Source organism: Phalacrocorax carbo, chromosome 8 (genome assembly GCF_963921805.1).
Source record: "Phalacrocorax carbo chromosome 8, bPhaCar2.1, whole genome shotgun sequence".
NCBI lineage: Eukaryota > Metazoa > Chordata > Aves > Suliformes > Phalacrocoracidae > Phalacrocorax > Phalacrocorax carbo.
In genome coordinates this window covers 8,471,783-8,484,725 of record NC_087520.1, presented here as the reverse complement: position 1 = coordinate 8,484,725, position 12,943 = coordinate 8,471,783, and the positions used below count along the sequence as shown (strand labels likewise).

General features: G+C 55.2%; 1 protein-coding gene across 7 annotated transcripts in view; it reads right to left on the bottom strand.

The window, feature by feature from the left end:
- LARP1 (La ribonucleoprotein 1, translational regulator) overlaps positions 1-12,943 on the bottom strand; it is a 47,732-nt gene that overhangs the window by 5,174 nt on the left and 29,615 nt on the right. For 4 of the 7 annotated variants that reach the window (XM_064458524.1, XM_064458527.1, XM_064458529.1 and 1 more), the window contains 17 exons: positions 11,574-11,635; positions 9,830-9,895; positions 8,859-9,030; positions 8,125-8,256; positions 7,817-7,969; positions 7,006-7,168; positions 6,579-6,723; positions 6,180-6,354; positions 5,147-5,316; positions 4,486-4,845; positions 3,248-3,371; positions 2,436-2,641; positions 2,234-2,340; positions 1,709-1,860; positions 1,284-1,428; positions 936-1,045; positions 302-429 (listed from right to left, as the gene is read on the bottom strand). In XM_064458524.1, coding sequence (XP_064314594.1) covers positions 302-429; positions 936-1,045; positions 1,284-1,428; positions 1,709-1,860; positions 2,234-2,340; positions 2,436-2,641; positions 3,248-3,371; positions 4,486-4,845; positions 5,147-5,316; positions 6,180-6,354; positions 6,579-6,723; positions 7,006-7,168; positions 7,817-7,969; positions 8,125-8,256; positions 8,859-9,030; positions 9,830-9,895; positions 11,574-11,635 — 2,570 coding nt within the window. The remainder of the gene's footprint in view (positions 1-301; positions 430-935; positions 1,046-1,283; positions 1,429-1,708; positions 1,861-2,233; positions 2,341-2,435; positions 2,642-3,247; positions 3,372-4,485; positions 4,846-5,146; positions 5,317-6,179; positions 6,355-6,578; positions 6,724-7,005; positions 7,169-7,816; positions 7,970-8,124; positions 8,257-8,858; positions 9,031-9,829; positions 9,896-11,573; positions 11,636-12,943) is intronic. The other 3 variants (XM_064458525.1, XM_064458528.1, XM_064458526.1) reach the window with 2 other exon arrangements.

Here is a 12,943-nt window from a genome sequence, read left to right as displayed (position 1 = left end):
GGGAGCTGAAGCTCCACACAATGCTGGCTCCACTCAAGCCATCAAGGCTCACTTTCCTCCTCCCTCCTCAGCAAAGATGGGCTCATCCAATTCCCCACAGAGCTGCGCTGAAGTGGATTTCTGATATTCAAACCCTGCAGCTTCCTCCTGGCCTGGCTGCAATGATAGGGCATGACACTAGGTGTCACTGACTTCCCCTGCCTGGCCCTACCTGGGGGCCAGCTCCTAAAACCCTCCTTGGAGGGCACCAAGGGGTGTCTGCAGAGGCCATCAGTGTGGTGCAGGCATTGTGTCTACTCACATCCACTCGGAAGTCCTCGAGGCGCTTGAACTTGCTGAGGTATTCTTGCAGTTTGCTGTTAATGTCCAGATTTTTGGCTTTGGAATATTTTAAGAAGGCCCAGAACTTTTCCAGCCCATAGAGCTGTCCTGGAGAGGGAGAAAACCAAACCACATGTCAGCAGGACAAAAAAAAAAATCAGAGCAGATGTCAGAACCGTTTCCTCCTTTCCTGTCCCACTGGTGGGCACAACTGAGGCGAGATGGAGAACCTGGAGGGAAGCAATCTACATCAGTACTGGGCAACCCTGTTGACAGGGGATGTCCCCAGGCTCAGCTGACCTGGTGGTGTCAAGGCTCAGCTACTGCAGGGTCTTGAGAAATCCTAGAGAAACCAGTGCCTCTAGAGAAATGTTTTGGGAGAGCCACAGCCTCCCATTGCCCCTGTCCATCCCCTCAGCAGTCTTCAGGCTCATGCACATCCACTCAACCCTCTCCCATGAAGTGAGCAACAGGACATCCAGCCAGTCCCCGTCACACGCGTTAATGTACAGCATTACATGGCTTCCCCAAAGGCACGACAAGAGGCCCAGAGGCAGTCATGCAGCTGGGCTACATCGCTGCCAAGCCCAGGGGGCACCAAAGGAGGCACCTACCAGCTTCGTAATCCTTGATAGTCTCTTCTTGAAAGTCCTTAAATATGTCTGGCCGGAATTTCTTCTCCAGCCCATAACTGTAGTATCTGAAAAGGCACTCCAGACCGTACCTGGGAACAGAGTGGCACATGGTGGTCAGACACTGGTGCATGCAACAGCCGGGCAGAGGCTCTCAAGGCAAGAGCCCTGCTGCATACCAGCACCAGCAGGTGACCGAGGGTGGCCCCAGTCCTACCTCCAAGCAAGGCAGAGATGCTGCCTTTGTTTTGCTGTGAGCCCTGCAACAGACTGAATCCTTCTTCCCTCACTCCCCTCCCAGGGAAGGCCACTCTGCCCCTTCTCTCCTACCTGTATCCCTCCTTCCCATCCTCCACAGCCAGTTGCTTGAACTCCTCATACATTTTCTTGTTGAAGTGATCTCGGAGGAAAAAGGACCAGAACCGGAAGAGCGTGTTCATCTCCTGGGACTGACCAATGCCCAGTCGTTTCCGCTCTGTTTTAAGAAGAGGAGATGATTACAAGGCAGATCCTCTCCCAGGGAGCCAGCTCTGCACTAGGACTCATGTACAGGAGGGCCCTGTGGCACCGTGACTACACCCAGTCCCGGTGCTGGACAAACTGGAGAAACATCAACTCCCAACAAGGCAGTCCTGTAGGACCCTGCTTATTTCCTTGCTGAACTCCATGGGCGCACTCTGCAGCTGTACCCTGCGCCCCCGATGCAGCGGAGCACAGGCACCCTGCCCCACGCCCTGCGGTGTAGGCATCCCTACCGTTAAGGCAGCGCCGACGGTACTTGTGGTAGACATGTTGTGTGAAGCCATTCTCCTTGAGCAGCTCGTGCGAAGGATGCTGAAACTTGGGCAGGGACTGTGGGGTGCAGCCGTAGCTTCCAACAGCTGGGGTTCCCTCCGAGGGGCTGGAGCTGAGCACGAGAGATTCCCATCAATCCCCTTCCTTGGCATCGCCCAGCTGATAGTAGAGCAGGGTCATGCTCCACCCCACAGCACTTGTCTGTTGGTCCCACCAACTCCCTGTGACTGTCTACTCTGGGTTTGGAACCTGAGCCACTTGGAAGGGAACCTATGTTTCCAATTGAGTCTCATCTCGATACTCCAAGGCTTCAGACTTTCCTCAGCTCCTTCCAGGAGAGATAAGTTGGGTCCCAGCCCTTTCTGCAGCCACTGATCAGGACACCTCCCCTGCAAGACCAGACCCGACCTTTCCCCTCCCTTCCCACACTTGCTACCCTTCCCATTTCTGCCTCCTCTGTGTTCACACATGCCCGTCGCTGGTACCTGATGGAGGCAGTTCGAGGCCTGTGCTCCCGGGAGTCCATCACCCAGCCCACATGGCACTCCATCGGGGGGTTTGAACTGTGCCTCGTCTTCCTCTTCCGCGGTGTCTGCAAGACACAGTGCATCAGGGATGTGTCGTCTTCCTCCCCAGGCCCCACTAGAAAACCCCAGCTCCTGTCCCACACCACACCCCTGGTCCCACCTTGGCATCTATCGTCCTGCCCTCTTTCACCACTGGGTAGAAACGGGGCGTCTGCGTCGGGTCCTTCAGCTGAGGTGTGCGAGGGGTCCGGGGGGTCCTGGCGTTGCGGTAGTTGGGTGATTCTGGTACAGTTGTAGGCAAAGATCGGGCGATGGCTGAAGGCTCAGGGACTCCAAACAACTTGTTAGCCAAAGCGTCTGTAGGTACTGCAGAGAGAAACCCCCCACCCTGGGTCAAGCTCAGCTCTGATCACAGGAGCATCACTACAGCCAAGGGACACCCATCTGGCAGATGGGAAGCAGCAGCGGCAGGGACGCAGGGACACATCCCAGCCCTCCAAGACAAGCAGCTTCAAATCCAGACTGACCAGACAACCCAAAGCCTAGCAGCAGATCCAAGGACTGAGATTCCAGGGATTCCACAAGGTATCTGCTTCCCAGTGGCTAAGAGCAGTGACAAGTTCCCCATCCCCAGGAGGACAGGGCACCAGGCCCCACCCACAGGCAAGCGAGGCCCAGTGGGCAGCTGCCTTCCAGGTACTCCAAGAGGGTCCGAAAGAAAAGTCACATCCAGGGATCTACACCAAAGTCCACCAAAGCCTCCTCGCTCTGCTGGGAAACCTCTGCTTTTGGGCCTCCTCTTCTGGAGCCCCAAAATGTTCAGCTGGGAGAACAGCATTGCTCTGGGAAAGATAATCCCACACACCAGTGGCCCCAATCCCTTCACACCAGCTGCTACCCAACCTCTGAGGACCTCTCACTAGGAGGAATATGGATGAAGTCAGTCCTACCTGCTCATGTCCCATCTCTTACCTTGCTGGAACCTGGGGGGACCAGGAGGAACTTCCTGGTTTGGGTCCACGGGGGGCTCTGGGGTCAGAGTGTCAAACTGCTCCCTGCTGATCATATTCACCTTCTTGAAGTTCTCCACTTCTTGCTGCATTGGAAGAGGAAGACGATGAAGCAACCGATTGCCCTCTTCTACCCCTCATCCCGTCAGCTCATTGTGGCCACTGCTCTGCGTGTGCAACAGCCACAATGCTGGGCACTGAGCACAGCCACGAGGCTTTGGTGGCCCAAATGGTGACATGCTGCACAGAGGTAGGAAGGGGAGATGCAGCAAAGAATGGGACCCTGCATGGGCCACATCTGAGCCACTTGCTGCTCCCAGGCTTTCAGGGATCTTACAAGGCAGCTCCATTAACCATCACTTGCTCCTTTCAGGCTTTTACCCACCTGCGTCAGCACCAGGGCAGCAAGGTTCAAGGCAAGCTTGGCCAGGACCCTACCGTCTCCATCACCTTGTGCCCCTGGAGCTTCCTCCCTGCATCCTCACCGCCACACTGGCAGTGCGGTACAACACTTCTACATATTTCAAGGACCCATGGGCCCAGCACACACTGCCCGTCTGTCACCTGCTCTCACCACACCCTCAGCTTCTGCCACCTCGAAGAGCAGCAGTGCTTCAGCTGTGTGCCCGGTACCAGACATAGGAACACTGAGCCCAGCTGGTAGCTCCAACAGGCCATCCCACCTTGCAGCCAAAGTAACTTCAGCTGCCAACGGAGGCTAGGCAAGTCCCCGACCATGAGAGTCGCCAAGTTAGGACTCAAATGTTTCAAAGCAGCAGATCACCCAGTTCCCTCCATTTATCTGACACTGCCTGCCAAGACCCGGCAGACAGCAGAGCAATGGACCCCAGGTTCCAGGTCACCTTGTCACCTGCACTTTGTTTACCGGGCTGCAGCCTTACGCCATGTTACAGAGCTGTGTTTATCCCCGACAAAGCAGAGCATGACGCTGACAGTCAGGAATCACAGAATCATTAGGTTGGAAAAGACCTTGAAGACCATCAAGTCCAACCATTCATATTGAATCCTGAGTTCTACAAGAGGACTAATCTTGGCTTAGCTCTACCCCACAAGTGTGCCGTAATCCGCTGTACTGCCCTTTCCACCCCACACCAAGGCAGCCACTCTGTTGCACACAAAGCTCCCTGGGAGGAGCCCTGCACCCACATACACTCCCTTCCTTGGATCAGCTGATCTCACCTTGATCTGTGAATACTCTGGCTCAAACTGTTCTGTCCACAGGTCCTGCTCATAGTAGTACAGCCCGTCATTGATCACCTTGGCCAGCTCTGAGCTCATTTTAGCCCTGGATGTGTGGTTGCCAGTCCGGTCCCCACCAGGATGCCGGCGCAGGTAGGGAGGTGTCTGTGTCACGATAAGTATCTTGTTCACGTCCCGATCATCAATCTCGTAATCCGAATCCTCATCTGACCAGTCGGTGAAGGTGTTCTTGCGGCCGTCCATCTGCTCCATCTCCTCATCAAAGAGGAAGTCTAGCTCCTCAGGTTCATCTTGGTCCTTTTGCTTCTGCTGCTGCGGTGTCTTTGACTCCTCTGGTTTCTACACGCAGGGGGACAAGGGTAACACAGGGTAAAGACCACACAGCGGCACAAGCCTACTGCTTGGAGAGCCAGCTATTGCCCCATGTTTCCTTACTGCAGCCAGAGCTGCACATCTGCAGAGAAAGCCTTGTTTACGCCACTGAGAAGCGGCTCCAAAGGGGGCCAGATGAGGCCAAGAGAGACGAGGACATCACTCCCATTACCAACAGACCTTATCTGATCTGAAACCTGCCTACTTATGATTCAAGTCACCCAGACAGCTGGGAAACCCCCACCCCAACAGCTCCATCACCACCTACCTTAGGTCTGGCTGGGGAGGGCCGAGGTCTCTTCTTCACTTCAATCCACGTCTCTGAATCCAGGTCTGGCAGACTTGCGGACAGGCCCTTGGGCATCGTCTTCAGGTTACTGACCTCCTCTGTTTTGGTGGGGACTGGGCTGGCAGGACGCGGGGAGCCAGGAGCAGACTCTAGAACCAAGAAAAACCACAAGGTACTTTAGTGGGAGGGAGGGTGTTGTGTACTTAAAACACCTGACCAAAGAGGCAGTTATTTTGGCAGCACGGCACAGCTTGCGGACTAGCTGGCACACCCAGCACACTGCCCACAAGTTTGGGGGCAGGCGGCAGGCAGGGAAGTGCCCAGTTAAGGCTGTGATGACAGTGGTGGCCACAGAGCTCTGCAGGTGACAGTATCCCAGACACACAGAGCCCTAAAGCAGGTGGTGACTCTTACTCTCAGGGAAACCTTCCCAACACAGCCTGGAGCCAGCAGGAATAAATTTTCTCCTGCCAAAACTAACTCCCTATGACAGCACCAAGAAGATCCTCCACTTGGCCTCTCAGGCCCAGCTCTGTGTTCCTGCCAGCCCCCATGGGATGGGGTGACAAGAGCAGGGGACAGCCCATGAGGGACAGCAGACCCTTCCCCAGCATTCAGCTGACAGCTCCATACCTGCTACCCCATTTGTGCTCAGTATCTCCTCACCCATTAAGGAAAGGCTGGGTTCACAGGTGTCCTCTGCTCTGCCCAGCAGTGGTAGAGTATTTCCAGGCACAGCCAATAGACTTCCGTCAGGACTGACCCTCCCTGAATCCCTTCAGCCCCCGCAGAAGAAAAGCCACAGACTCAGTCTGTTTCATATTTCCCCACATAGAGAGGCAGCAGCACTCTGGGGGTCTGAGGGCAGAGACCATACCAGCTCCCACGACCAAGCAGAAAGCAAATGGCAGAGCCCTGCCCTGGGGAACACTCCTGAGGCCCAGCGTCTCAGTCCTGCTGCAGTACCAACACTGCCATCCCACACCTCCCTCCACATTCCCCCAGTGCTCACCTGTCTCTTTCTGGAAGCTTTGCCGGGGCACAAACTCAGGGCAGTTAATGAACTGTGAGAAGTCTGTCTGTGTGTAGTCTGCCATAGGAGGGCCAGGCAGAGCCCATTTTTCTGGCTGCTCTTTTCTCCTGATCTTCTCATCCACAATTTCCACCACCTTGCTGTCCTTCAGAGCCTGGAACCAAGTGATACCCAGTTAACTTAGGGACCTGCCTTGGCACACTGAGTAGCACAGCCCCAGCCCTTCCTCCTTGGGAGGACCAAGAGGAGGAAAGAGCAAGTCAAGGTCAAGGGAAGGCTCCACTTGCACCTCACCCATAGCCCCTCTAGAAAACAGGCCTCAGACAGGGGTAGTGAGAAGCAGAACAAGAAGGAAAGTTCATCTTTCCTTGCCCTCACCTTGATGATGAGGCTGATGTCAGTGGTCAGTGCCTGCACCCGATGGAAGCTGGCGATCAGAGTGATGGGAAGGAAGCCGTCTGAGTCCATCTTGCGACGTAGGAAGAAGTCTCTCTCCAGGTTGTCCACACTGAAGTAATATTCTCTGTATGGACAACACATCAGTGAGAGGCAGCTCCAAGCCGCCTTCCCCTGGGCACCCTCAAGGAAAAACACCCCCACCACACACACTTCTGCTACTACGAGGCTGAAAAGCGAGCCTGGGGATCCCAGACTTGGGGCAAGCTGGTGATATAAGCTGCATGGCACACAGTCACACACCTCAGCTCTAACTTCACCCACGGGATTAGCTACGCAGTCGCTAGAGAGGGTATCTGTGAACATCTCACTACCAACCAACACTCAGACAAGAAGAGGTGGTGCTTACATCTGCCGCTTGATGTAGTCCTTGAGCAGTTCCTGGTCCACACTGTAGAGTTCAGCGCTGCTGATGTTGTCAAAGTAGTAAGTGATGTTGCTAGCGTACTTCTGGGTGCGGGAGCCATCCGAGCCCTCGAATTTCCGGTACCCATACTGGTAGTCGAAGTGCCCTGTGGGACACCAGTAAGGGTTAGCGCAGAGCTCCTGAGATGTGCTAGACAGTCTGCACTGCCAGATGGGGCCAGACTCATGCACAAACAGCTCCCCCTGCACTGTTCCTGGGGCCCCCACGGCAGCCCACACTGGGGCATCGCTGACCCGCATCCCTCATCTCAGCCTTTGTCACAGAAGGGATCCCAATGAAGCCTCAACACATGAAGCCAAAAAGCGTCCAGGAGCTATCTTACTCAGGAGCAACCGGGCAGCCCAGGTGACACATGAAGGCCATGCACTGACACTGCCCTGCCAAATGCCAGGGCAGATGCTCTTCCTCATCCAAGCCAAGATTCCTGCTTGGCTCTCCACATGACATCAAGCCTATGCAGAGTACCAGCATGCTTCAACTCCTGCACTCAGAGGTACTGCAAGGGGCAGAAAACAGGTGGAAGAGCTTGGCCTGAGAGCTTTGCCTCTATTAAAGTACTAAGAATAATTTTCTTTTAATAAAAGCAGCTCAATTTATCAGCTGGGATTACCTGCCACAATATTTCCATGTATCTCTACAGCATCCAGCCCTCCCCAGCACACAAAGGTCTCACACACAGAGAGCCCCGCACACTGCGGCATATGCCCTGTTGATGTCACAAGACCACACATACAGTCATCACCTCCTCTGCCACGGCCCCGGCCCCTGCCACGGCCCCGGCCTCGTCCCCGGAAGGTCCCTCGCACGGCTCCTCCCTCACTCTTCACGCTGGAGGTTTCATCATGGTCCTGCCAGCTGCGCTCATGCTTGTTGTCTGGGTGCCAGCCTGCAGCAGACGGGGAAGGAGAGGCAGAAGGAGGAGTGTTACAGGATGAAGGCACTTCCCTGGAGCAAGCTGACCGCCCCCAGAGCCCTTTGAACACAGGAAGCATCCCCACTGCCCCATGCCATGGGTGGGCATCGGGGCTCGCTCTAACCCACCTTTCAGCTCGCTGCGGTTGTTGGAGGGGTGCCTGTGCTGCTCATTTTGCCGGTTGTTCCGAGAGGCCGTTTTGTCCCTAGGCACCTCTGACTTCATGTCTATCTGCAAAGGGACCCACTTGTGTTTGTTGCCTGCAAAAGGACAGGGTTTGGGTGTGACACAGGTTCAGAGAGCACCTGCTTCCCCCCCCGCAGCTCCCTCTTACCACACCACCCCTATACATGGAAGAGAGAAAGCAGGGGGGGCTTTTGGACCAACCCTGCCCTCAGACATCCCCCTCCAGGCCTCACCAGATGCAGAAAAGCCCTGACTGGGACTCTCAGGCATGGAGGGACATGACACAGAACTCCGTGTTGCTTCACGGCATTTGTTCTTCCCTCTGCCCCTTTCTGCCCGCCAAGGCTCAGGCCCACGTGTCAACCACGGCTGATGCAACCCAGAGTCAGGGCCTTTTCTGCACCACCAGTGTGCGTGAGAGGGCATACTATTGCCACACTCCCCAGACAGACACACGGATGCCCCTACTTGGGCCCTGCTCCACCTGCTCCCACCAAAATAACACTTTGTCCCACTGAAGCCTGCAAACACCTTTTCACCGCAGCTCTCATTGCATTGGGACCATGTCCTGCAGCAAGCCCCCAGGGAAAGCGGTGGATGCTACCACCTGGCTGTGGGTCACAGAGGGGGAGTCAGGCTGAGCGCAGGGTACTGTCCTTGCTGGGTCCTGCCTTACCTTTCTTCTTCTGGGCTGACTTCTGGTTGTCATCATCACCATTCTTCTCCTCTCCAGACTCATCTGATTTGGTTTTCAGGCTCTCTTTGCCGTCACTCCCATCGCCCTTCTCCTGCTCTTTCATGTCTTTCTTGACAGGCAGTTTCCGGAGGGATGGTGCTTTGTGTGGCTGCTAGAGACACACCAGTGCGGGTGAGATGTGAGAGATGGGGGAAATTAAGATCTGGAGGCAGACCCCAGCTGTCCCAGCAGTAGCAGGAACAGGAAGACTTGCCCTAGGCTGGCAGCATCCCTGCTCTGTGCCTCCCAGAGCTGTCCTGTTCCTGGGGAAGGGCTTATGTCTGAGCAGGCCAAGGGGCTCTACAGATGCTGGAGAATGCTCGAGCTGAGACACGAGCCCCAGGCACAGAAGTTACTGAGATGGACTGTCAGGGTGCTCCTGGATGGGTGTGTCCTACAAGAGACTGGACTGCCCCCATGGCAAAAGGGTGAGTGACCCTCACGTCCTGACAGGCAGCCAGGAGCTGGCAAAGCAGCATCCAAAAATAGAAAGGTTTCAACGACACCCACGTCTGTAGTAGGAAAGGAAGGCCATGCCCTTCGGGCACACTAGCCCATTCTCATGTGCATTTTCAGTTTCTCCTATGGAAGTCTTGGCTTTTACCCAGGCACCTCTTTGCACTGAGCAGCCCTGAGGAGAGCGGGTCTGGGAGCTGTCCTACCTGCTTCACCCAGCCCAGGGGCTTAGACTGGACTCCAGCCTCCCAGAATAGCACCGAGGGAGTGAGCCCGATGCACAGGGCAGCCCTAAAAGGAAATCCCCTGCACCCTGCACGCTATTCCTGGCTGCCTCTGCGCTGACACTCAGGACCCCAAATGGCCCAGCTCAGCCAGCACTCCCAGCGCCACAGAGGGATGGGGAGCTCTGCAAGGGCCTTATCCTGCTCACCAGAGCAATTTTGTGTTCTCACCTGGACGCTCTTGTGGGCTATCTCTCCAGGTGTCGGCCAATTTGTGGCATCACCGAAGTCACCAACCTTGTATCCAAAGAGAAAGGTCTCATGAGCACATGAGCTGCCGGTGCCATTCCCTGCATCGACAGCCAGAAGCCCCTCCAGCCACGGTCACAGCCACCGCCCACCACCATCCTGCAGATGGCCGTCCCCGGGAAGTGTGGGGGTGGCACCCAAGCTGCATACACACAAGCCCCTCTCCCCATCTAAGTGGGGCCCCCAAATTAATCCCACATAACTGCAGACAAGTTTATGTCTATCAGCGATTGTAACGAGGCTGCCTCCAGCCTCATAAGCTACCAGCCTCATAAGCTACCAGCCTCACAGCTCCCACCAAACTTTTTGCCTCAAGAGCAGCATTTGTCACCAAGCCACCCAAGGTGGTGGCTCATCATAGGCACTGTCCCTTGGACAAGGAAGGCACACAGCTTTCAGCATCCTAAACCCACCTGAAGCAAACACATCTCATTAATGAAGCTGCCTCCACCTAGTGGCAGGTTACAGCCAGGCACGGCTTCACTTATGTGCCCAACTGCAACCAAGTGCTGGCAACAACAAAGCAAAGCGATCATGTAGTAGAATTGGTGGGAAAATTCAGGCAGGTATCTGATGGTGATGGGACCTCCCTCATTCCAGACACCCCATGGCCACGTGGGGGACCACCAGTCACTTGTCTGCTGAGTAAGTGACCTGGCCACTACCACCATTTCTACCTCTTCCAGGTTTCAGAGAGGACCTGCAGGACAGAGAGGGAAGTACCCAAACAGCTGCCCAGACACATGATGAATCATAGCTGGGCACTACGTTTATGATTATATGGGCACAGAAACTCCTCCCTGCCCCTGTGGGGTTGTTATTTCTAAATTAATTTGGAGTCACCAAGTCCCCATCATATCATGTCCCTACATTCAGGTGCCATGCTCCTCTCCCCTGGAGGCAGGTTTCCTGAGAAAACCACCTCCAGTGCAGGGCCATGCCTGTTTCACAGACAGGAGCACCTTCCATCCCCAGGGCTCTCCTCTCCCTGAGATGGAACAGATAAGGAAAGTCATATCAAGTTTCAGATGTGTCTTCACTGGCTGCTGGGAGCCAACACCAACAGCCCACGTCCCTAGCTGTGTCTCAGCTGCATGCAACATCTTCAGAAGCAACTGTCCCTCCATCATATGCTGACCCCCTGGAACAGATTGCCCTGGTTCCTCCAAAGGAGTCTCTTTGTTTGAAATCAATTACTCTGGCTCTCCACGTGCCAGTAAAGAACAGCTTGCACAGGGAAGAAACGACCTGCAAACACAGTGCTCTGTCCCACAACCACCCTGTCTGCACTGCAAAGCAGGGCACTGGCAAAGCACACAAGGGACTCAGGGTGTCCTTGGGGTGGGGGGAGAGGCCTTCCACATCCAGCACTGTGCTCCAAGTGCCTCCCTGTAAAAGGGGAGGTGAGAAGGTCTCCCCTAGCCTAACTGGACGGAAAACCACTCCAGGCAGCATGCAAGACCACTAAAAAGCTGAAGAGGAGATGGAGAATCAGGATGTTGTTCTCCACGCTCTTGGAAGTAGCCAGACCAGCACGTCAACCCTTCCACAACCAGCCTTGCGAAGGAAGTGGTCTGCTTACCAGACCCTCAAGATTTCTATGCAGTGCTGACAACTGCACCAGAAGCTGAAGGCCAGTGAGGGGGGGTGGCAGGCACAGCCTTACCTTGCTTCCTTTCCGCTGTCTTGGGTTGGCAGCCCTCACCACTTTCGCAGGAGTTGTATGTTCTGCAAGAGGCGGAGAACAAAACTGTTAAAACACAGCTGAGGGTTGTTCAAGTGTTAGACCTAGAGGGCAGGTGGGAAGCAAGTCAGTGTCCCCTTCAGTAAAGAAGAGCTAAGAGGAAACGGTGAACAGAAAACAGGGCTTCTGATGTGGGTCTCAGAAGGCCCCCATCAAGATCAGATGATCTCCTAATCAGTACAGGTGGCCAAGAAATGGACCTTTAACCCCATCCCACGGCAGGAAGGCACTCTCTGACTTAGCTCAGCTGTCCCCACTTGGCCTTACCAGCCAGGGAGGAGGGGTGGTGAGGAGTTGAGCTCACTCTGTGAAGTACCACACAGAACTTGATCTGCTGTTATGCACAGCAAAGCAAACATGCCCTTGAACAGGCAAGGCCCATCACGGCACCAATGCGGCTGGCCCTCCCCAGGGAGCAGAGCAGAGCTCTGGGAGAGGGACGCGCAAGCCTGCAGCACACAGGCACTGCTCGTCTCGCGCGGTGGTCTCCAGTGCATCCCAGCACTGGGCGGCAATTTCATGAGAGGGAACATACAGAGAGGAGGAGCCAGATCTGGTAAGTGCCTAAATCCTGCTACAGCCAAAAGTATTTAGGCACTTGAGTGTCTCTGGAGTGTTTTAAGGTATCAGAGTGCAACTGTTGGGGTTCACACCGCCATGGACCTCACACAAGACCTGCAGCAAGTCAAGACCTCAGCCCCACCTATCTCAGCTCCCCTGCTCACACACCACCTCCTTACAAGCAGGAAAAGGAATTCTACTTGTTTTCTCCCTCCTAGGATTAGCTGCAAGGTCTCCGGATCGGGAGCAGGCTCATGCAGGGCATGCAGATTCCAGGAGAGCAGCACACCACTACCAAACGCAAACCAGCCCTGCGAGGACCACATACGAGGGTCTCCTCTACAACAGCAGTGCTTGACAGGGATCAGCCTCTGCCTCAAGGGGCAGCCTGTGCCAGGTGCCACACACCCAGCAGGAGCAAGCATTTCCGCTGACTCCCCTGGCTGTGTTTCAAAGAAAAGCACCTCAGACTGCAGTGGGGGTCGAGGGTGGGAGAGAGGTGAAGAGAAGAGCCCCAAGGCGCCCGCAGAGGCTATCTGGGGACGCCCCGGGGAAACACCCTGAATAGCCTACCCAGCTCCACTCAAAGCTGGCTTTGATCTCCTGTGTAAGGCAGGACAACTTTGCCTAGATGATCAAAACCGGTCCCCTTCGAAACCTGTGATTCATCTTGCTGGCCCAGCCTTGTTCAGAGCTGGAGGCTTTGAAGTGTCAATAAGGCAGAGTCAGAC